Here is a 23,525-nt window from a genome sequence, read left to right as displayed (position 1 = left end):
TTTCAGAACATTACAGAGGTTATACAGAGGTTATGTTCAAATGATAGACGAGGATATGCTTGTCAATATACTGGTTATTACCAGTATTTATTACGCTCATACTTCAGGCGTTTCAGTCTATCCAAGCTGAAGGACAATTTGGAGAAAGAAATATCTATTGAAAACTTGGATGGATTCAAGCTGAAACTTGTATGGTGCCGTGGCCTATCATCAAAGGGGACCGTTGAGGCTCCCAGAAGTTTAGTTTGTTCGTGAAAACCCGTAAAATCAGATGAGCAAAAATGGGTAATGGGTCCGCATTCAAAATATATCTCGCTTAAAGCAATAAAAAAAAAAACATTTTTATTATTATTATTGTTGTTGTTGTTGTTATTATTATTATTATTGTCACTGCATCAGTGTTCACAACGTTTTTTGCTTTGCAGCCTTCTTCAGTGTGTAGATAGAAACCTTTTCCATTCTAAACAGCATTTATAGGGGAACACAGGTGAGCATCGATGAGCAGCAGGTGCTTCAAAACAGGGTTGCCACTCATCTGCCAATCAAAAGGGATGGGCTTCTCTAGTCTACCTGTATACAAGTTAACATGTTCAATATAAATCAAATGTTCTTCATATACTTATGGGTTTAGCCTCAGATAAAGATAGAAGACCCATCAACCATGTTTCATTAAAAACGAAGACCACATTAGACCAGCCCGGAGCTGTTTATTTTGTGACTTTATGGTGATATACTGACCCCCAGTGGCAAGTATTATAGCATCCACAACCAAACCCAGTGTTCAAATCAAAATATATTTGTCACATGCGCCGAATACAAAGGTGTAGTAGACTTTACAGTGAAATGCTTACTTACAAGCCCTTAACCAACAATGCAGGTAAGAAAAAAACTAAGAAAAAAAGTATGAGATAAGAATAACAAATAATGAAAGAGCAGCAGTAAATAACAAATAGCGGGGCTATCAGTACAGAGTCACAGGTGTTGAGGTAAGATGTATCAGGTAGAGTTATTAAAGTGACTAAGTATACATAATAACAGAGAGTAGCAGCAGCATGAAGGGGTTGGAGCAATGCAAATAGTCTGGAGTAGCCATTTGATTAGCCGTTCAGGAGTCTTGTGGCTTGGGGGTAGAAGCTGTTTAGAAGCCTCTTGGACCTAGACTTGGCGATCGGTACACTTGCCGTGTGGTAGCAGAGAGAACAGACTAGGTGGCTGGAGACTTTGACCATTTTGAGGCCTTCCTTTGACACCACCTGGTATAGAGGTCTTAGATGGCAGGCTTTGCCCCAGTGATGTACTGGGCCGTACTCACTGCACCTGTAGTGCCTAACGGTCGGAGCCCGTGGTGCCGTACAGGCAGTGATACAACCAGTCAGGATGCTCCTTCAACTGTGCAGCTGTAAAACCTTTTTGAGGATCTGAGGACCCATGCCAAATCTTTTCAGTCTCCTAAGGGGAAAAAGGTTTTGTCGTTCCTCTTCACAACTGTCTTGGTGTGTTTGGACCATGTTAGTTTGTTGGTGATGTGGAACTTTGAAGCTCAACCTGCTCCACTACAACCCTGTCGATGAGAATGGGGGCGTGCTCGGTCCTCCTTTTCCCCTGTAGTCCACAATCAGCTCCTGTGTCTTGATCAGTTATCAAAGGCTGTATTATATCAGTTATCAGTTATTGTATTATATCAGTTATCAGTTATTGTATTATTTCAGTTATCAGTTATTGTATTATATCAGTTATCAGTTATTGTATTATTTCAGTTATCAGTTATTTTATTATATCAGTAATTGTATTATATAAATTATTGTATTATATCAGTTATCAGTTATTGTATTATATCAGTTATCAGTTATTGTATTATATCAGTTATCAGTTATTGTATTATATCAGTTATCAGTTATTGTATTATATCAGTTATCAGTTGCTGTATTCTAGCCCATTGAATCATTCCCTGTAGTGTAGCCATGTGTATCACATTGTTCTGATGGGACTCCTGTACAGGTGCACTGGTGGTGCAGATAATGACGCAAAGATAATGGAGCTCATTGGAGACTGTGATTGGTCAGAGGAAGGCCAGGGCGTGGCTTACCTACCTGCTGCTTCCTGGAGTCTCCAAGGGCTCACCTTCCCCAGGACAGAGATCGCTGACTGGGGTGAAGCTGACTGCACATTAGACCACAGCGATGCCAGAGAGACAAGACACGCCTCTGGTAAGTAACTATGTTAGTGACTGTAAGTGGATCATATTTTATGAGGCACTGTTGAACAGGTTGACCAATCTCTCCAACGTGTCTGTTGATTTGTCATCATTTTTGAATTGATTTTTAATTTGAGTGTGCAGGCACTATTCTATATGTATGTCTGTGATAAAGTGTTCAGCTTTTAAGAATCACTTCCTCTGACATTTATTTGGTTCTTGGAAATATTATTTCACAACCTGTTACAGAGATGGCAAATTGTATATTTTTTACAGTTTGGATGCACTACAGCATTCTTCTTTGTGATTTGTAGACATGTAATCATATGATTCATGGTGTAATGTGGCTCTCGTCTAGTGGAATGTCACTACGGATATTATCTGTAGTATATAATCATAGAATATAATCAAGTGCTATATTTACTTTTTGAAAAAGTCTTGAAATGCCACTTGGAATATGGTTCCTGTCAGTGGACCCAGTCTGATGGTAAACACATCTTACCGTGTGGCTTTCATTCCTGTTGGGGGGTTTAAACAGTGATACTCAAATAGCTGTGGGACAAATTCAGGTTTAATTCAACATTTCCTGTGGGCCTTAACATACATGACTAGTTTTAGAAGGAAAGTCAACAGGACTCTACCTACCAAATATGCTTCATTATTAAAGTGGTAGAACACTTGAGCTCATAGAAAAATCAGGATTCATTTGTAAACACGTTATGACGTACTGTGTATCAGCAGTTAACCCACTGTTCCTAGACCAGTTAACCCACTGTTCCTAGACCAGTTAACCCACTGTTCCTAGACCAGTTAACCCACTGTTCCTAGACCAGTTAACCCACTGTTCCTAGACCAGTTAACCCACTGTTCCTAGACCAGTTAACCCACTGTTCCTAGACCAGTTAACCCACTGTTCCTAGACCAGTTAACTCACTGTTCCTAGACCAGTTAACCCACTGTTCCTAGACCAGTTAACCCACTGTTCCTAGACCAGTTAACCCACTGTTCCTAGACCAGTTAACCCACTGTTCTAGACCAGTTAACCCACTTTGTTCCTAGACCAGTTAACCCACTGTTCCTAGACAGTTAGCCTGTTCCTAGACCAGTTAACCCCACTGTTCCTAGACCAGTTAACCCACTGTTCCTAGACCAGTTAACCCACTGTTCCTAGACCAGTTAACCCACTGTTCCTAGACCAGTTAACCCTGTTCCTAGACCAGTTAACCCACTGTTCCTAGACCAGTTAACCCCACTGTTCCTAGACCAGTTAACCCACTGTTCCTAGACCAGTTAACTCACTGTTCCTAGACCAGTTAACCCTGTTCCTAGACCAGTTAACCCCTCTGTTCCTGAATAGTTAACCCACTGTTCCTAGACCAGTTAACACACTGTTCCTAGACCAGTTAACCCACTGTTCCTAGACCAGTTAACCCACTGTTCCTAGACCAGTTAACCCTGTTCCTAGACCAGTTAACCCACTGTTCCTAGACCGGATTAACCCACTGTTCCTAGACCAGTTAGCCCACTGTTCTACTGACCAGTTAACCCGCTGTTCCTGAACCAGTTAACCCGTGATTTCCTAGACCAGTTAACCCACTGTTAACAGTTAACACTGTTCCTAGACCAGTTAACCCACTGTTCCTAGACCCCACTTGTTCCTGAACTTAGTTAACACCACTGTTCCTAGACCAGTTAACCCACTGTTCCTAGACCAGTTAACCAGTTAACCCACTGTTGCTAGACCAGTTAACCCACTGTTCCTAGACAGTTAACCCACTGTTCCTAGACCAGTTAACCCACTGTTCCTAGACCAGTTAACCCACTGTTCCTAGGCTGTCATTGAAAATAAGAATTTGTTCTTAACTGACTTGCCTAGTTAAATAAAGGTAAAATAAAAAACTTCCTGAGACTGTAGAGTTGGTTGAAGTTACCTCGTCAAACTATTGGCCCGTGACCTCATTATTTAAGTGATAACAGCCCACTAATGTAGTGGAGCAGAAATCACAATACAGGACACAGGAAGCAGGTACACTGACTCAAGCCTGCATGCCTCTATACTGAGGAGCATACCTCTATACTGAGGAGCATACCTCTATACTGAGGAGCATACCTCTATACTGAGGAGCATGCCTCTATACTGAGGAGCATACCTCTATACTGAGGAGCATACCTCTATACTGAGGAGCATACCTCTATACTGAGGAGCATACCTCTATACTGAGGAGCATACCTCTATACTGAGGAGCATGAGGAGCATACCTCTATACTGAGGAGCATGCCTCTATACTGAGGAGCATACTGAGGAGCATCTCTATACTGAGGAGCATGCCTCTATACTGAGGAGCATGCCTCTATACTGAGGAGCATACCTCTATACTGAGGAGCATACCTCTATACTGAGGAGCATGCCTCTATACTGAGGAGCATGCCTCTATACTGAGGAGCATACCTCTTACTGAGGAGCATGCCTTCATACTGAGGAGCATACCCTCACACAGTCCCTCCTCTATACTGAGGAGCATACTCACTTTTACTAAAAAAGTGATTGTACTGCACACCATCAGAGGAGCATGCTTACTTTGTGTTGCCTAGGGCAATGTTGTGCTATACTGAGGAGCATACCTCTATACTGAGGAGCATACCGTATACAAACAGGCACCCACGAACGTTGTGCCATACCTCTACTTTTGTTGTACCTAGGGCAACGTTGTGCTCCACCTCACAGGAGTTGTACATACCTCTACCCTCTTCACTACCTGTTGTCACTTGAACATACTTCCTGACATGCTCTGTGTTGCCTAGCATGTAAATGTTATGTTTGCTTTGATGGACAATGGTCCTTTCCATACCTCTACACAGTCCCTCCTGCCCTACTTTGTGACATTCAAATAAGACCTGTCGAGTGTTGACTCACTTTTACATAAAAAGTACCTCTCTTGTGAGGGCAAACTGCACATACCATCAGTATGTTGCCTATACTGAGGAGCATGCCTCTACTGTTGTGTTGCCTAGGGCAGTTTTGCATACCTCTATTTGTTGTGTTGCCTTGGGCAACGTTGCCATACCTCTACTTTGTTGTGTTGCCTAGGGCACAACACCGTTTGGCCTAGCAACCCATTACTTTGTGTTGCCTAGGCCTCTGCTTTGTTGTGCCATACCTCTACTTTGTTGTGTTGCCTGTTGGGCAAAGTTGTGCCATACCCATCTACTTTGTTGTGTTGCCTAGTTGTGGCATACCTCTACGTTGCCTGGGCCATACCTCTACTTTGTTGTGTTGCCTAGGGCAACGTTGTGCCATACCTCTACTTTGTTGTGTTGCCTAGGGCAACGTTGTGCCATACCTCTACTTTGTTGTGTTGCCTAGGGCAACGTTGTGTCATACCTCTACTTTGTTGTGTTGCCTAGGCAACATTGTGCCATACCTCTACTTTGTTGTGTTGCCTAGGGCAACGTTGTGCCATACCTCTACTTTGTTGTGTTGCCTAGGGCAACATTGTGCATACCTCTACTTTGTTGTGTTGCCTAGGCAACGTTGTGCCATACCTCTACTTTGTTGTGTTGCCTAGGGCAACGTTGTGTCATACCTCTACTTTGTTGTGTTGCCTAGGCAACGTTGTGCCATACCTCTACTTTGTTGTGTTGCCTAGGCAACGTTGTGCCATACCTCTACTTTGTTGTGTTGCCTAGGGCAACGTTGTGCCATACCTCTACTTTGTTGTGTTGCCTAGGGCAACGTTGTGCCATACCTCTACTTTGTTGTGTTGCCTAGGGCAACGTTGTGCCATACCTCTACTTTGTTGTGTTGCCTAGACAACGTTGTCAGTTTGGTTGTTTTGCCCTAGAGCAATATCATGCTCAATGAAAGATTTGATGTAAAATGATGGGATTGGTCAATATCATACATAACCTCTGATAGTGAGGACAGTGACCGAGAAGAAGACTGGCAATATCCCAGAATCAGGTTTGAGAAGCAGTGAAATACTAGTTTGAAATACTTTTGGGGTGAAATATGAAATATTTTTGAGGTGAAAACCTAAATGTTCACAGTAGAGGATTAAATGAGTTGTGGGTTGGATCTTTGCCCATAACCTGTCCAAACTATTGGCCATGTACCAATACATTTTACTGAGTGGCCAGTGAGGCCAAATACAGTAATAAGCTGAAGCTGCATGTTGTTTTTTGCTGTGCAGGCATGAGCCTCGAATCTCTTCCCATTTCTGATGATCATCTTTTACCAGGCAAATGAGCACCGTCAAGTAATGTTGACTCAGATGCAAATTCTTAATCGCTGCCAGTAGGAGACAAATCTTTTATGGTTCTTTTCCAGCAGTCTAATCTCATCTGACAACCAACCCTCAGCTCAGTCTAGGGAAGAATATAGGTTAAATGCAGCAGTCTAATCTCATTTTACAGCCAACCCTCAGCCCTGAGCTGAGTGGCATCCATCGATTGAGAAGAAAATTAAAAGCCAACTAACTCCTTTCAGTTACATGGAGCAACTTTTCTGGTATCCAACATCGCATCCAATGAGGTTGTTACGTGCCTCCTAAGAGGAGGGAGGTGCAGGAGTCAGGAGCAGGAGAGCAAGGAAGTCCCAGTAGCACAATCGTTTATTAGAAGTCCCAACTCAACGACAACAGGTGGAGGAACACACCCAAACGAAGTCGCCACACACAGGGAATAAACGCAACACACGGAGGAGAAACCGCTACTCCTAATTACAGTCCAAAACGGTACAACGACCCTGAGAAAGAAAACCCTGTGGCGCAAACACGCACCCCTAACAGAGCAAACACGCACTCCTAACAGAGCAAACACGCACCCCTAACAGAGCAAACACGCACTCCTAACAGAGCAAACACACACCCCTAACAGAGCAAACACGCACCCCTAACAGAGCAAACACGCACCCCTAACAGAGCAAACACGCACTCCTAACAGAGCAAACACGCACCCCTAACAGAGCAAACACGCACTCCTAACAGAGCAAACACGCACCCCTAACAGAGCAAATACGCACCCCTAACAGAGCAAACACGCACCCCTAACAGAGCAAACACGCACCCCTAACAGAGCAAACACGCACCCCTAACAGAGCAAACATGCACCCCTAACAGAGCAAACACGCACCCCTAACAGAGCAAACACGCACCCTAACAGAGCAAACACGCACCCTAACAGAGCAAACACGCACCCCTAACAGAGCAAACACGCACCCCTAACAGAGCAAACACGCACCCCTAACAGAGCAAACACGCACCCCTAACAGAGCAAACATACACCCCTAACAGAGCAAACACGCACCCCTAACAGAGCAAACATACACCTCTAACAGAGCAAACACGCACCCCTAACAGAGCAAACACGCACCCCTAACAGAGCAAACACGCACCCCTAACAGAGCAAACACAAACACCCTCTAACAGAGCAAACACGCACCCTAACAGAGCAAACATACACCTCTAACAGAGCAAACACGCACCCCTAACAGAGCAAACATACATCCCTAACAGAGCAAACACGCACCCTAACAGAGCAAACACGCACCCCTAACAGAGCAAACACGCACCCCGCCAGATCAAACACGCACCCCTAACAGAGCAAACACGCACCCTAACAGAGCAAACATACACCTCTAACAGAGCAAACATGCACCCCCTAACAGAGCAAACACGCACCCCTAACAGAGCAAACACGCACCCTAACAGAGCAAACACGCACCCCTAACAGAGCAAACACGCACCCTAACAGAGCAAACACGCACCCCTAACAGAGCAAACACGCACCCTAACAGAGCAAACACGCACCCTAACAGAGCAAACACGCACCCCTAACAGAGCAACAACAGCAAATAACCCTCAAAGACTAGCAGGCAGCATGAGGTTAATAGCATCCCCAACATAAACTATGAGCACCCTAACAGAGCAAAATAAAAACAGACACCGCCCCGAAAAGAGGAAAATGGATTGGTGGCAGCTAGCAACACGCAAAGAGCACCGCCCCCGAACAGGAGAGGAGCCACCTCTAACAGACCGGCTACACCCTAACCGCCGAGCATCCGCCCCGAACAGGGAGAGGAGCCACCTTCTAGTACAGGCAACTTTTCCTAACAGCCGCCGAGCTCCCGCCCTCCTAACAGGGAGAGGAGCCACCTTCTAGTAGACCGCCCCTAACAGAGCATTAGACCGCCCGCTCCGCCCCGAACAGGAGAGGAGCCACCTTCTAGTAGACCGGCTACGACGACCGAGCGGAGCCGCCCCGAACAGGGAGAGGAGCCACCCTAGTAGGCCGGGCAAACACGACCGCCAGAGCAAACCGCCCCCTAACAGGGAGAGGAGCCACACTTCTAACAGACAAACACGACACCTAACAGAGCAAACACGCACCCCTAACAGAGCAGCACGCACCCCTAACAGACACGGAACAGAGCAAACACGCCCCTAACAGAGCAAACCGCCCCTAACAGGGCAAACAGGACCCTCTAACAGAGCAAACATACCCCTAACAGAGAGAGGAGCCACCTTCTAGTAGAGCAAACCGACCCCTAACAGAGCAAACACGCACCCGAACAGAGAAAGGAGCACCCTAACAGAGCAAACACGCACCCTAACAGTCCTAAACATTAAGGTAACAGAGCAAACACGCAAACCACACCTTATAACAGAGCAAACACGCACCCAACAGAGCAAACATAACAGGGAGAGGAGCCACCTTTAACAGAGCAAACACGCACCGCCAGAGCACCGCCCGAACAGAGCAAACACGCACCCCTAACAGAGCAAACACCGAGCCCCCGCCCCGAACAGAGCAAACCAGTTATTAACAGAGCAAACCGCACCCGAACAGAGCAAACACGCACCCGAACAGAGAAACAGCACCCCTAACAGAGCAAACACGCACCCGAACAGAGCAAACATACACCCTAACAGAGCAACAACAGCAAATAACCCTCACAAAGACTCAGGCAGCGGAGGTTAATAAATCCCCGAAATAAACTAATAGGACACAGGTGTAAAGAAAAACCAGACAGACACAAACCAATGGATCTGGCAGTGAGTAGACCGGCTACGACGACCGCCGAGCTCCGCCCGAACAGGGAGAGGAGCCACCTTCTAGTAGACCGGCTACGACGACCGCCGAGCTCCGCCCGAACAGGGAGAGGAGCCACCTTCTAGTAGACCGGCTACGACGACCGCCGAGCTCCGCCCGAACAGGGAGAGGAGCCACCTTCTAGTAGACCGGCTACGACTACCGCCGAGCTCCGCCCGAACAGGGAGAGGAGCCACCTTCTAGTAGACCGGCTACGACTACCGCCGAGCTCCGCCCGAACAGGAGAGGAGCCACCTCCGCCCGAACAGGTTTACCGAGAGGAGCCACCTTCTAGTAGACCGGCTACGACTGACCGCCGAGCTCCGCCCGAACAGGGAGAGGAGCCACCTTCTAGTAGACCGGCTAGACCCGCCGAGCTCCGCCCGAACAGGGAGAGGAGCCACTCTTCTAGTAGACCGCTACGACGTGCCGCCGAGCTCCGCCCCGAACAGGGAGAGGAGCCACCTTCATAGCAGACCGGCTACGACTACCGCCGAGCTCCGCCCGAACAGGGAGAGGAGCCACCTTCTAGTAGACCGGCTAAACTACCGCCGAGCTCCGCCCGAACAGGGAGAGGAGCCACCTTCTGTAGATGGCACGACATCAGCAGAGTGACTGGTACGCCGAGATGCTCAGCCCGAACAGGAGAGGACCTTCTAGTAGACCGTCTAAACTCCGCCGAGATGCTCCGCCCGAACAGGGAGAGGAGCCACAGAGGTTAACCTCTCCTCCTCTCCTGTCCATCTAACTCCCTCTGATAACATCCTGTCTTATTTCATTCACATCCTTATAAGAGCTGTCCTATTAAGGTACTTTGTGCAGCAGTTACATTTGCCTTTGATTATAGTTGGTACAAATGTCAAATTAATATATTTTGATTTGTTTAACACAGAGTGACTTTTTTGGTTTACTACATGATTCCATATGTGTTATTTCATAGTTTTGATGTCTTCACTATTATTCTACAATGAAGAAAATAGTAAAAATGAAAGAAAAGCCTTGAATGAGTCAGTGTGTCCAAACTTTTGACTGGTACTGTAGGTCTAAACTCTTGGAGATGCCTCACACCTGTCATCAGCAGAGTGACTGGTACTGTAGGTCTAAACTCTTGGAGATGCCTCACACCTGTCATCAGCAGCAGAGTGACTGGTACTGTAGGTCTAAACTCTTGGAGATGCCTCACACCTGTCATCAGCAGCAGAGTGACTGGTACTGTAGGTCTAAACTCTTGGAGATGCCTCACACCTGTCATCAGCAGCAGAGTGACTGGTACTGTAGGTCTAAACTCTTGGAGATGCCTCACACCTGTCATCAGCAGAGTGACTGGTACTGTAGGTCTAAACTCTTGGAGATGCCTCACACCTGTCATCAGCAGAGTGACTGGTACTGTAGGTCTAAACTCTTGGAGATGCCTCACACCTGTCATCAGCAGCAGAGTGACTGGTACTGTAGGTCTAAACTCTTGGAGATGCCTCACACCTGTCATCAGCAGCAGAGTGACTGGTACTGTAGGTCTAAACTCTTGGAGATGCCTCACACCTGTCATCAGCAGAGTGACTGGTACTGTAGGTCTAAGCTCTTGGAGATGCCTCACACCTGTCATCAGCAGCAGTGACTGGTACTGTAGGTCTAAACTCTTGGAGATGCCTCACACCTGTCATCAGCAGCAGAGTGACTGGTACTGTAGGTCTAAACTCTTGGAGATGCCTCACACCTGTCATCAGCAGCAGAGTGACTGGTACTGTAGGTCTAAACTCTTGGAGATGCCTCACACCTGTCATCAGCAGCAGAGTGACTGGTACTGTAGGTCTAAACTCTTGGAGATGCCTCACACCTGTCATCAGCAGAGTGACTGGTACTGTAGGTCTAAACTCTTGGAGATGCCTCACACCTGTCATCAGCAGCAGAGTGACTGGTACTGTAGGTCTAAACTCTTGGAGATGCCTCACACCTGTCATCAGCAGAGTGACTGGTACTGTAGGTCTAAACTCTTGGAGATGCCTCACACCTGTCATCAGCAGCAGAGTGACTGGTACTGTAGGTCTAAACTCTTGGAGATGCCTCACACCTGTCATCAGCAGAGTGACTGGTACTGTAGGTCTAAACTCTTGGAGATGCCTCACACCTGTCATCAGCAGAGTGACTGGTACTGTAGGTCTAAACTCTTGGAGATGCCTCACACCTGTCATCAGCAGAGTGACTGGTACTGTAGGTCTAAACTCTTGGAGATGCCTCACACCTGTCATCAGCAGAGTGACTGGTACTGTAGGTCTAAACTCTTGGAGATGCCTCACACCTGTCATCAGCAGAGTGACTGGTACTGTAGGTCTAAACTCTTGGAGATGCCTCACACCTGTCATCAGCAGAGTGACTGGTACTGTAGGTCTAAACTCTTGGAGATGCCTCACACCTGTCATCAGCAGAGTGACTGGTACTGTAGGTCTAAACTCTTGGAGATGCCTCACACCTGTCATCAGCAGCAGAGTGACTGGGTGACTGGGTTAGATTTACCTGGCTGTTGGGTAAAAGTCATGTTGTGCACTATGGGTGCTGTGTCTATAGGGGGCGCTACCGCTGCAGAGACGATGCCCACGATGCGGGGATGTACTGGAGTGGTCACGGGAGCAAAGGTAGGAGTGGTTTGTGTTTGTTTGTTTGTTTGTCATAGTGGATTGTGAATGACCGGAGTGTAAATACTGCTGTATGTGATGTACATTGTTTCTATTTGTATAATGTGTATTCTGTATGTATAATGTGTCTGTGCCATGGCAGTGCTCTGTTGGCCTGCCGTTGCTACTCTCAGCTGGACGAGGCCGTGGAGAGTGTGGCTGAAGGCCGAGGCCGGGGTGCTAGCAGAGGGGACAAGGAGAGGGGTCACTGGGCAGCAGGACGAGTGGGGGACATTGACTTCACTGGCACCAGTAGGACAAGGGGAAAGGTAACACTGTTACAACCACAAGGTAACACTGTTACAACCACATCAGCAGCAGGCAACAGTGTTAAACCTTGAGATGCCTAACACTGTCATCAGCCACAAGGTAACACTGTTAAACTCTTGGAGATGCCTCACACTGTTACAACCACAGAGTGACTGTTACAACCACAAAGTCTAACACTGTTACAGATGCCACAAGGCAACACTGTTACAACCACAGGTGACACTGTTACAACCACAAACTGTTATGGACATGGTAACACTGTTACAACCACAGGTGACTACAACTGTGGTAACACTGTTACATGCCACAAGGTAACACTGTTACAACCACAAGGCAACACTGTTACAACCAGGTGCTAAACCAGATGGTAACACTGTTACAACCACAAGGTAACACTGTTACAACCACAAGGCAACACTGATGGGACCACAAGGTGCTAAACCACAAGGTGACTGTTACAACCACAATTTGCTTTAACCAGATGGTAACACTGTTACAACCATAATGTGACTATACTGATGGTAACACTGTTACATGCCACAAGGTGTTATAGCCAGATGGTAACACTGTTACAACCACAAGGTGTTATAACCAGATGGCACACTGTTACAACCACAATAACCAGATGTAACAATGTCACATGCCACAAGGTGTTATAACCAGATGGCAACACTGTTAAACCACAGTGCTATAACCAGATGGTAACACTGTTACAACCACAGGTGTTATAACCAGATGGTAACACTGTTACAACCACAAGGTGCTATAACCAGATGGTAACAACAACCACAAGGTGATATAACAGATGGCAACACTGTTACAACCACAAGGTGCTATAACCAGATGGCAACACTGTTACAACCACAAGGTGCTATAACCAGATGGCAACACTGTTACAACCACAAGGTGCTATAACCAGATGGCAACACTGTTACAACCACAAGGTGCTATAACCAGATGGTAACACTGTTACAACCACAAGGTGAACCAGATGGTAACACTGTTACAACCACAAGGTGCTAAACCAGATGGCAACACTGTTACACCCACAGGTGCTATAACCAGATGGCAACACTGTTACAACCACAAGGTGTTATAACCAGATGGTAACACTGTTACAACCACAAGGTGTTATAACCAGATGGTAACACTGTTACAACCACAAGGTGCTATAACCAGATGGTAACACTGTTACAACCACAAGGTGCTATAACCAGATGGTAACACTGTTATAACCACAAGGTGCTATAACCAGATGGCAACACTGTTACAACCACAAGGTGCTATAACCAGATGGTAACACTGTTACAACCACAAGGTGCTATAACCAGATGGCTAACACTGTTACAACCACAAGGTGCTATAACCAGATGGCAACACTGTTACAACCACAAGGTGATATAACCAGATGGTAACACTGTTACAACCACAAGGTGCTATAACCAGATGGTAACACTGTTACAACCACAAGGTGCTATAAACCTTGGAGATGGTAACACTGTTACAACCACAAGGTGCTATAACCAGATGGTAACACTGTTACAACCACAAGGTGTTATAACCAGATGGCAACACTGTTACAACCACAAGGTGCTATAACCAGATGGTAACACTGTTACAACCACAAGGTGTTATAACCAGATGGTAACACTGTTACAACCACAAGGTGCTATAACCAGATGGCAACACTGTTACAACCACTATAACCAGATGGTGACACTATTACACCACAAGGTGCTATAACCAGATGGTAACACTGTTACAACCACACAGGTGTTATAACCAGATGGTAACACTGTTACAACCACAAGGTGTTATAACCAGATGGTAACACTGTTACAACCACAAGGTGCTATAACCAGATGGCAACACTGTTACAACCACAAGGTGTTATAACCAGATGGTAACACTGTTACAACCACAAGGTGTTATAACCAGATGGTAACACTGTTACAACCACAAGGTGCTATAACCAGATGGCAACACTGTTACAACCACAAGGTGCTATAACCAGATGATAACACTGTTACAACCACAAGGTGCTATAACCAGATGGCAACACTGTTACAACCACAAGGTGCTATAACCAGATGGTAACACTGTTACAACCACAAGGTGTTATAACCAGATGGCAACACTGTTACAACCACAAGGTGCTATAACCAGATGGTAACACTGTTACAACCACAAGGTGCTATAACCAGATGGTAACACTGTTACAACCACAAGGTGCTATAACCAGATGGTAACACTGTTACAACCACAAGGTGTTATAACCAGATGGCAACACTGTTACAACCACAAGGTGCTATAACCAGATGGTAACACTGTTACAACCACAAGGTGTTATAACCAGATGGCAACACTGTTACAACCTCAAGGTGCTATAACCAGATGGCAACACTGTTACAACCACAAGGTGCTATAACCAGATGGTAACACTGTTACAACCACAAGGTGCTATAACCAGATGGCAACACTGTTACAACCACAAGGTGCTATAACCAGATGGTAACACTGTTACAACCACAAGGTGTTATAACCAGATGGTAACACTGTTACAACCACAGGTGCTATAACCAGATGGCAACACTGTTACAACCACAAGGTGCTATAACCAGATGGTAACACTGTTACAACCACAAGGTGATATAACCAGATGGTAACACTGTTACAACCACAAGGTGTTATAACCAGATGGTAACACTGTTACAACCACAAGGTGTTATAACCAGATGGTAACACTGTTACAACCACAAGGTGTTATAACCAGATGGTAACACTGTTACAACCACAAGGTGCTATAACCAGATGGCAACACTGTTACAACCACAAGGTGTTATAACCAGATGGCAACACTGTTACAACCACAAGGTGCTATAACCAGATGGTAACACTGTTACAACCACAAGGTGCTATAACCAGATGGTAACACTGTTACAACCACAAGGTGCTATAACCAGATGGTAACACTGTTACAACCACAAGGTGCTATAACCAGATGGTAACACTGTTACAACCACAAGGTGTTATAACCAGATGGTAACACTGTTATAACCACAGGTGCTATAACCAGATGGTAACACTGTTACAACCACAAGGTGCTATAACCAGATGGTAACACTGTTACAACCACAAGGTGCTATAACCAGATGGCAACACTGTTACAACCACAAGGTGCTATAACCAGATGGCAACACTGTTACAACCATTAAGGTGCTATAACCAGATGGTGACACTATTACAACCACAAGGTGCTATAACCAGATGGTAACACTGTTACAACCACAACGTGTTATAACCAGATGGTAACACTGTTACAACCACAAGGTGCTATAACCAGATGGTAACACTGTTACAACCACAAGGTGCTATAACCAGATGGTAACACTGTTACAACCACAAGGTGTTATAACCAGATGGTAACACTGTTACAACCACAAGGTGTTATAACCAGATGGTAACACTGTTACAACCACAAGGTGCTATAACCAGATGGTAACACTGTTACAACCACAAGGGTGCTATAACCAGATGGCAACACTGTTACAACCACAAGGTGCTATAACCAGATGGCAACACTGTTACAACCACAAGGTGCTATAACCAGATGGTAACACTGTTACAACCACAAGGTGCTATAACCAGATGGTAACACTGTTACAACCACAAGGTGCTATAACCAGATGGTAACACTGTTACAACCACAAGTTGCTATAACCAGATGGTAATACTGTTACAACCACAAGGTGCTATAACCAGATGGTAACACTGTTACAACCACAAGGTGTTATAACCAGATGGTAACACTGTTACAACCACAAGGTGCTATAACCAGATGGTAACACTGTTACAACCACAAGGTGTTATAACCAGATGGCAACACTGTTACAACCACAAGGTGCTATAACCAGATGGTAACACTGTTACAACCACAAGGTGTTATAACCAGATGGTAACACTGTTACAACCACAAGGTGCTATAACCAGATGGTAACACTGTTACAACCACAAGGTGTTATAACCAGATGGCAACACTGTTACAACCACAAGGTGCTATAACCAGATGGTAGCACTGTTACAACCACAAGGTGTTATAACCAGATGGTAACACTGTTACAACCACAAGGTGCTATAACCAGATGGCAACACTGTTACAACCACAAGGTGTTATAACCAGATGGTAACACTGTTACAACCACAAGGTGCTATAACCAGATGGCAACACTGTTACAACCACAAGGTGCTATAACCAGATGGTAACACTGTTACAACCACAAGGTGTTATAACCAGATGGTAACACTGTTACAACCACAAGGTGTTATAACCAGATGGTAACACTGTTACAACCACAAGGTGCTATAACCAGATGGTAACACTGTTACAACCACAAGGTGTTATAACCAGATGGTAACACTGTTACAACCACAAGGTGCTATAACCAGATGGTAACACTGTTACAACCACAAGGTGTTATAACCAGATGGTAACACTGTTACAACCACAAGGTGTTATAACCAGATGGTAACACTGTTACAACCACAAGGTGTTATAACCAGATGGTAACACTGTTACAACCACAAGGTGTTATAACCAGATGGCAACACTGTTACAACCACAAGGTGCTATAACCAGATGGTAACACTGTTACAACCACAAGGTGCTATAACCAGATGGTAACACTGTTACAACCACAAGGTGTTATAACCAGATGGTAACACTGTTACAACCAAAAGGTGTTATAACCAGATGGTAACACTGTTACAACCACAAGGTGTTATAACCAGATGGTAACACTGTTATAACCACAAGGTGCTATAACCAGATGGTAACACTGTTACAACCACAAGGTGCTATAACCAGATGGCAACACTGTTACAACCACAAGGTGCTATAACCAGATGGCAACACTGTTACAACCACAAGGTGCTATAACCAGATGGCAACACTGTTACAACCACAAGGTGCTATAACCAGATGGTAACACTGTTACAACCACAAGTTGCTATAACCAGATGGTAACACTGTTACAACCACAAGGTGCTATAACAGATGGTAACACTGTTACAACCATAAGGTGTTATAACCAGATGGTAACACTGTTACAACCACAAGGTGCTATAACCAGATGGTAACACTGTTACAACCACAAGGTGCTATAACCAGATGGTAACACTGTTACAACCACAGTTGGAAATTGTTCCGTACCACCATCCATATTGGTCCTGTAGGGTAAGTAACATTACAATGCTACCTTATATAATGTTACTTACCCTACATTATTCATCTCATATGCATACGTATATACTGTACTCTATATCATCGACTGCATCCTTATGTAATACATGTATCACTAGCCACTTTAACTATGCCACTTTGTTTACATACTCATCTTATATGTATATACTGCACTCAATACCATCTACTGTATCTTGCCTATGCTGCTCTGTACCATCACTCATTCATATATCCTTATGTACATATTCTTTATTCCCTTACACTGTGTATAAGACAGTAGTTTAGGAATTGTTAGTTAGATTACTTGTTGGTTATTACTGCATTGTCGGAACTAGAAGCACAAGCATTTCACTACACTCGCATTAACATCTGCTAACCATGTGTATGTGACAAATAAAATTTGATTTGATTTTGATTTGATGATTTCCTATCTAAGAGAGTTCAGTGATCACAAACTGTGGTCCTGGAGTGATACATTTCAGTATGTGCAGGACTGTGTTCCATCTCAGCACTAACATGGCCTGAATTATCAAAACAATGCAGATTGATAATTAATGCATATTCTCATTCAGTCATTTCAGCTTAATTTATCCATGTTTCTCATCATTTTACAAAACTATTTCAAGTCAAGAAAGAGATGAAAGAAATATGAAAGAGGACCTGTTCCTGACCATGTACATCTCTCAGTAAATACCACACTGTGCTTCTCTGTCCAGTTTGTGAGGGTTCACAGCTCCACAGATCCAGTGTTAATCTACCAGATGCTGACAGAGCAGTGGGGACTAGCCCCTCCACACCTGGTGGTGGCTCTGGTGGGGGGAGACGAGCTGGCTCAGATGAAACCCTGGCTCAGGGACACCGTGAGGAAAGGACTGGTCAAGGCTGCTCAGAGCACAGGTGGGACACGCGCACACACGCACACACACACCCTGGTGGTGGCTCTGGTGGGGGGAGACGAGCTGGCTCAGATGAAACCCTGGCTCAGGGACACCGTGAGGAAAGGACTGGTCAAGGCTGCTCAGAGCACAGGTGGGACACGCGCACACACGCATACACACATACACACACGCATACACACATACACACACGCATACACACACACGCGCGTGCACACACACGCACACGCATACACACACACGCATACACACATACACACATACACACGCACACGCGCAAGCACACACATACACACGCACACACACACACACACACACACACACACACACACACACACACACACACACACACACACACACACACACACACACACACACACACACACACACACACACACACACACACACACACATTTTTTGTTTTTACGAAGATAATCTTGGGCAGCATTAAATCAGCCAATGGGCCACGTTGAGTTCCCTGCTCTAAAGTGAGCATGTTGGACAAAGTGAGATGATGTCTCTACCTCACAGGTGCCTGGATCCTGACCAACGGGCTTCGCTTCGGCATCACCAAGCACCTGGGCCAGGCTGTCCGTGACCACTCTCTGGCCAGCACCTCCTCTAAGGTCAAGGTGGTGGCCATCGGCATCGCTCCCTGGAACATGATCCACAACAGAGACGCTCTGCTTGCTGCTAAGGTCTCCATACACATCCATGCAGAAGATCATATGAGTTCAGAGTAGATGTTGATTACATTTAACATGTGATTAGACTAGACAACGAGGTCCCAGTAAAACGTCTGTGTGTCTGTGTGTGAGTTGCTGTTACGCGCTCCTCTGAAATCTGTTCTCTGACCGACGTGTCTCCTCCTGCAGCCAGACCAGCCTGCCGTGGTGGAGCCCCAGGACCTGTCCCATGGGGCGGTGTACTCCTGGACTGCAACCACTCCCACTTTGTCCTGGTTGAGGAGGACCCTCAGCGCCCGGGGCCACCAGCGAAATGAGGGTCAAGCTGCTCAAGCATATCTCCCTGCAGCGCACCGGTTATGGAGGTGAACCTACTTCAACTTAAACATACTTACTCTTTTTTAACCTTTATTTAACTAGGCAAGTCAGTTAAGAACAAATTCTTATTTACAATGACTGTCTACCAGGGAGCAGTGGGTTAACTGCCTTGTTCAGGGGCAGACATTTTTTTACCTTGTCAGCTCGGGGATTAGATCCAGCAACCTTTTGGTTACTGGCCCAACACTCCAACCACTAGGCTACCTGCTGGTTACTGGCCCAATGCTCCAACCACTAGGCTACCTGCTGGTTACTGGCCCAACGCTCCAACCACTAGGCTACCTGCTGGTTACTGGCCCAACGCTCCAACCACTAGGCTACCTGCTGGTTACTGGCCCAACGCTCCAACCACTAGGCTACCTGCTGGTTACTGACCCAACGCTCCAACCACTAGGCTACCTGCTGGTTACTAGGCTCCAACCACTAGGCTACCTGCTGGTTACTGGCCCAACGCTCCAACCACTAGGCTACCTGCTGGTTACTGGCCCAACGCTCCAACCACTAGGCTACCTGCCCCCCCCCAAACTTATTTGAAGGTTGTTAATGTTTACTGTGCGTCATATTTGACACAGCACACTTGTATTTCTTCAGGAAGAATGCTTCTTTTTGACTTTAATGAGTGGTTTTAAGGAATCAACCAGGGCCCTTGTTGATATTCTGCATCGCTACAGGTGCAGGCAGCTTTGAGATCCCAGTGCTGTGTCTCCTGGTGCATGGAGAACCTCGGATCCTACAGGTTTGTCACATTTTTGGAAAATATTAGTTTCCCATTAATTCAACTTTTCAGTATAATGTATTAACTTGTCATAAGCATGTATGAACGTGTATACATTTCATATGACGAGGCCTATTATATATTATGTTGCCATAGCAACATTTCAATTGATCCAAAGTGTCTATTTAGTCAGAATCATACTGTAGCTGTGTTACCGTAGTTTCTATATTGCTGCGTGAATTACCAGCACATCATACTGCGTTATACTGTCGCTGTGTTACCGTAGTTTCTATATTGCTGCGTGAATTACCAGCACATCATACTGCGTTATACTGTAGCTGTGTTACCATAGTTTCTATATTGCTGCGTGAATTACCAGCACATCATACTGCGTTATACTGTAGCTGTGTTACCGTAGTTTCTATATTGCTGCGTGAATTACCAGCACATCATACTGCGTTATACTGTAGCTGTGTTACCATAGTTTCTATATTGCTGCGTGAATTACCAGCACATCATACTGCGTTATACTGTAGCTGTGTTACCATAGTTTCTATATTGCTGCGTGAATTACCAGCACATCATACTGCGTTATACTGTAGCTGTGTTACCATAGTTTCTATATTGCTGTGAATTACCAGCACATCATACTGCGTTATACTGTAGCTGTGTTACCATAGTTTCTATATTGCTGCGTGAATTACCAGCACATCATACTGCGTTATACTGTAGCTGTGTTACCATAGTTTCTATATTGCTGCGTGAATACAGCAGGATGTTATACTGTAGCTGTGTTACCATAGTTTCTATATTGCTGCGTGAATTACCAGCACATCATACTGCCTGTAGCTGTGTTACCATAGTTTCTATATTGCTGCGTGAATTACCAGCACATCATACTGGTTATACTGTAGCTGTGTTACCATAGTTTCTATATTGCTGCGTGGCCAGCACATCATGTTATACTGTAGCTGTGTTACCATAGTTTCTATATTGCGCGTGAATTACCAGACATCATACTGCGTTATACTGTAGCTGCTGTTTCTATATTGCTGGACCAGCACATCATACTGGTTATACTGTAGCTGTGTTACCATAGTTTCTATATTGCTGCGTGAATTACCAGCACATCATACTGCGTTATACTGTAGCTGTGTTACCATAGTTTCTATATTGCTGCGTGAATTACCAGCACATCATACTGCGTTATACTGTAGCTGTGTTACCATAGTTTCTATATTGCTGGACCAGCACATCATACTGTGTTATACTGTAGCTGTGTTACCATAGTTACTATATTGCTGTGTGTGCTGTGTGTGCTGTTTGGGTAGCAGAGCTCTGGGTACAGAGGATGTATAAGGGCATAGGGAACGCCATGCCCTGGCTGATACTGGCGGGTCAGAGCTGATGAACCGGGGCTGCTGGGACATGGACAGCGTGCAGGAGCTCCTGCTAGACACCTTTCCCAGCGTGCACCACAGCACTGACATCACTAACTGGACCAAGCTGGTAAGGAGCATAGAGAGAGAGCAGAGCGAGAGAGCAGAGCGAGAGAGCAGAGCGAGAGAGCAGAGAGAGAGAGCAGAGCGAGAGAGCAGAGAGCAGAGAGAGAGCAGAGTGAGAGAGCAGAGTGAGAGAGCAGAGTGAGAGAGCAGAGTGAGAGAGCAGAGAGAGCAGAGCGAGAGAGCAGAGAGAGAGAGCAGAGAGAGAGAGAGCAGAGAGAGAGCAGAGAGAGCAGAGCGAGAGAGCAGAGAGAGAGAGCAGAGCGAGAGAGCAGAGAGAAGCAGAGCGAAAGAGCAGAGAAAGAGAGCAGAGAGAGAGCAGAGAGAGAGAGAGCAGAGAGAGAGAGCAGAGCGAGAGAGCAGAGAGAGAGAGTAGAGAGAGGTTGAATGACTGACTTCCTCCTGATCTTCAGATCCAGAAGATACTGGACAACGGCCACCTCCTGACAGTTCATGACCCCGAGCAGGAGAGCTCTGAGCTGGACACAGTCATCCTCAAAGCTTTGGTCAAAGGTACTGGATGGAATGATTCTACTACGGCTGACAGCACTTACATCAATCCTAAAAAGGGCTTGTATAGAAGCAGATGAAAGATATCCATCAAAAGATCAATACATTTACAATTATGCTCCATATAAAAAGGTTTGAGGAGTTACTGGAAGCCATCCGTCAACATAGAAAATAAATACGCTCATTCTGTTTTTGATGGATATCAACTTTCTTTCTGAACGGGGGTTAACCCATAACCTTTGACCCCTAACATCTCACCTTTGACCCCTAACATCTAACTTTTGACCCCTAACATCTAACCTTTGACCCCTAACATCTAACATTTGCCCTGTGTGTGGCATGCAGCCTGTAAGAGCCAGAGTCAGGAAGCTCAGGACTTCCTGGATGAGCTGAAGTTGGCGGTGGCCTGGAACCGGGTGGACATCGCTAAGAGCCACATCTTCAATGGGGACGTGGAGTGGACGGTGAGAATGAAAGACAGCATGAGATGTCCCTCCTTCATTCATTCTCTCTCTCCTATTGGTCCTGAACTTTGTACTGCTAGTGCTGATTATTGTTAATGTAATATATTTGCTGCCACATCAAGGATCATTAAAAAACGTATCTTACCTTAGTATAATAACGGAATGTAAAAAGCCTATATGCAGCATAAATATTGCTTAGTAAAACAGAATATTGGAATTGTATTGGTAGTTTACTACAAAGTTAGTAATATATAACACTATCTACTGACCCTCGCAGGCAGGTGACCTGGAGGAGGTGATGATGGACGCGCTGGTCAATGATAAGCCCGACTTTGTGCGTCTATTTGTGGACAACGGCGTGTGTCTGGGCGAGTTCCTGACATACGGCCGCCTGCAGGAGCTCTACTGCTCCGTGTCAGAGAAGAGCCTCCTTCATCTCCTCCTCCTGAAGAAGCACCAGGAGAAACAGCTCCTACTGAAGGCTACACGGACCCCTGGACCCCCTCACGACCACCACAAGGCCGAGTCCGGGGACTGGAAGGCCCGCTTCACCCTGCATGAGGTGTCCAAAGTGCTGAAAGACTTCCTGCACGACTCGTGTAAAGGCTTCTATCAGAAGCTGCCCACGGTGGGTACTGGGTAGGCTCTTCCTGAGGTAACGCGGAGTGAGTTTATCACATCATGGATAACAGATAGTTCCTCATGGACCACAGATAGTTCCTCATGAATCACAGATAGTTCCTCATGGACCACAGATAGTTCCTCATGAATCACAGATAGTTCCTCATGGACCACAGATAGTTCCTCATGGATCACAGATAGTTCCTCATGAATCACAGATAGTTCCTCATGGATCACAGATAGTTCCTCATGGATCATGGATCACAGATAGTTCCTCATGGATCACAGATAG

At 45.7% G+C, this 23,525-nt stretch overlaps 1 protein-coding gene across 1 annotated transcript in view; it reads left to right on the top strand.

Moving 5' to 3' along the window:
• Positions 1–1,945: 1,945 nt before the first annotated feature.
• Positions 1,946–23,525, top strand: part of LOC127918012 (transient receptor potential cation channel subfamily M member 5-like) — a 60,614-nt gene continuing 39,034 nt past the window's right edge. Inside the window, 14 exon segments of the mRNA XM_052501223.1 lie at positions 1,946–2,207; positions 11,846–11,913; positions 12,056–12,221; positions 18,178–18,358; positions 18,889–19,055; positions 19,233–19,284; positions 19,287–19,343; positions 19,346–19,408; positions 20,093–20,157; positions 21,485–21,536; positions 21,539–21,645; positions 22,052–22,151; positions 22,494–22,612; positions 22,890–23,240. Coding sequence (XP_052357183.1) covers positions 2,181–2,207; positions 11,846–11,913; positions 12,056–12,221; positions 18,178–18,358; positions 18,889–19,055; positions 19,233–19,284; positions 19,287–19,343; positions 19,346–19,408; positions 20,093–20,157; positions 21,485–21,536; positions 21,539–21,645; positions 22,052–22,151; positions 22,494–22,612; positions 22,890–23,240 — 1,575 coding nt within the window. The 5' untranslated portion in view covers positions 1,946–2,180.

Source organism: Oncorhynchus keta, unplaced genomic scaffold, assembly GCF_023373465.1.
Source record: "Oncorhynchus keta strain PuntledgeMale-10-30-2019 unplaced genomic scaffold, Oket_V2 Un_contig_12739_pilon_pilon, whole genome shotgun sequence".
NCBI lineage: Eukaryota > Metazoa > Chordata > Actinopteri > Salmoniformes > Salmonidae > Oncorhynchus > Oncorhynchus keta.
This window is presented reverse-complemented; position numbering and strand designations above follow the sequence as displayed.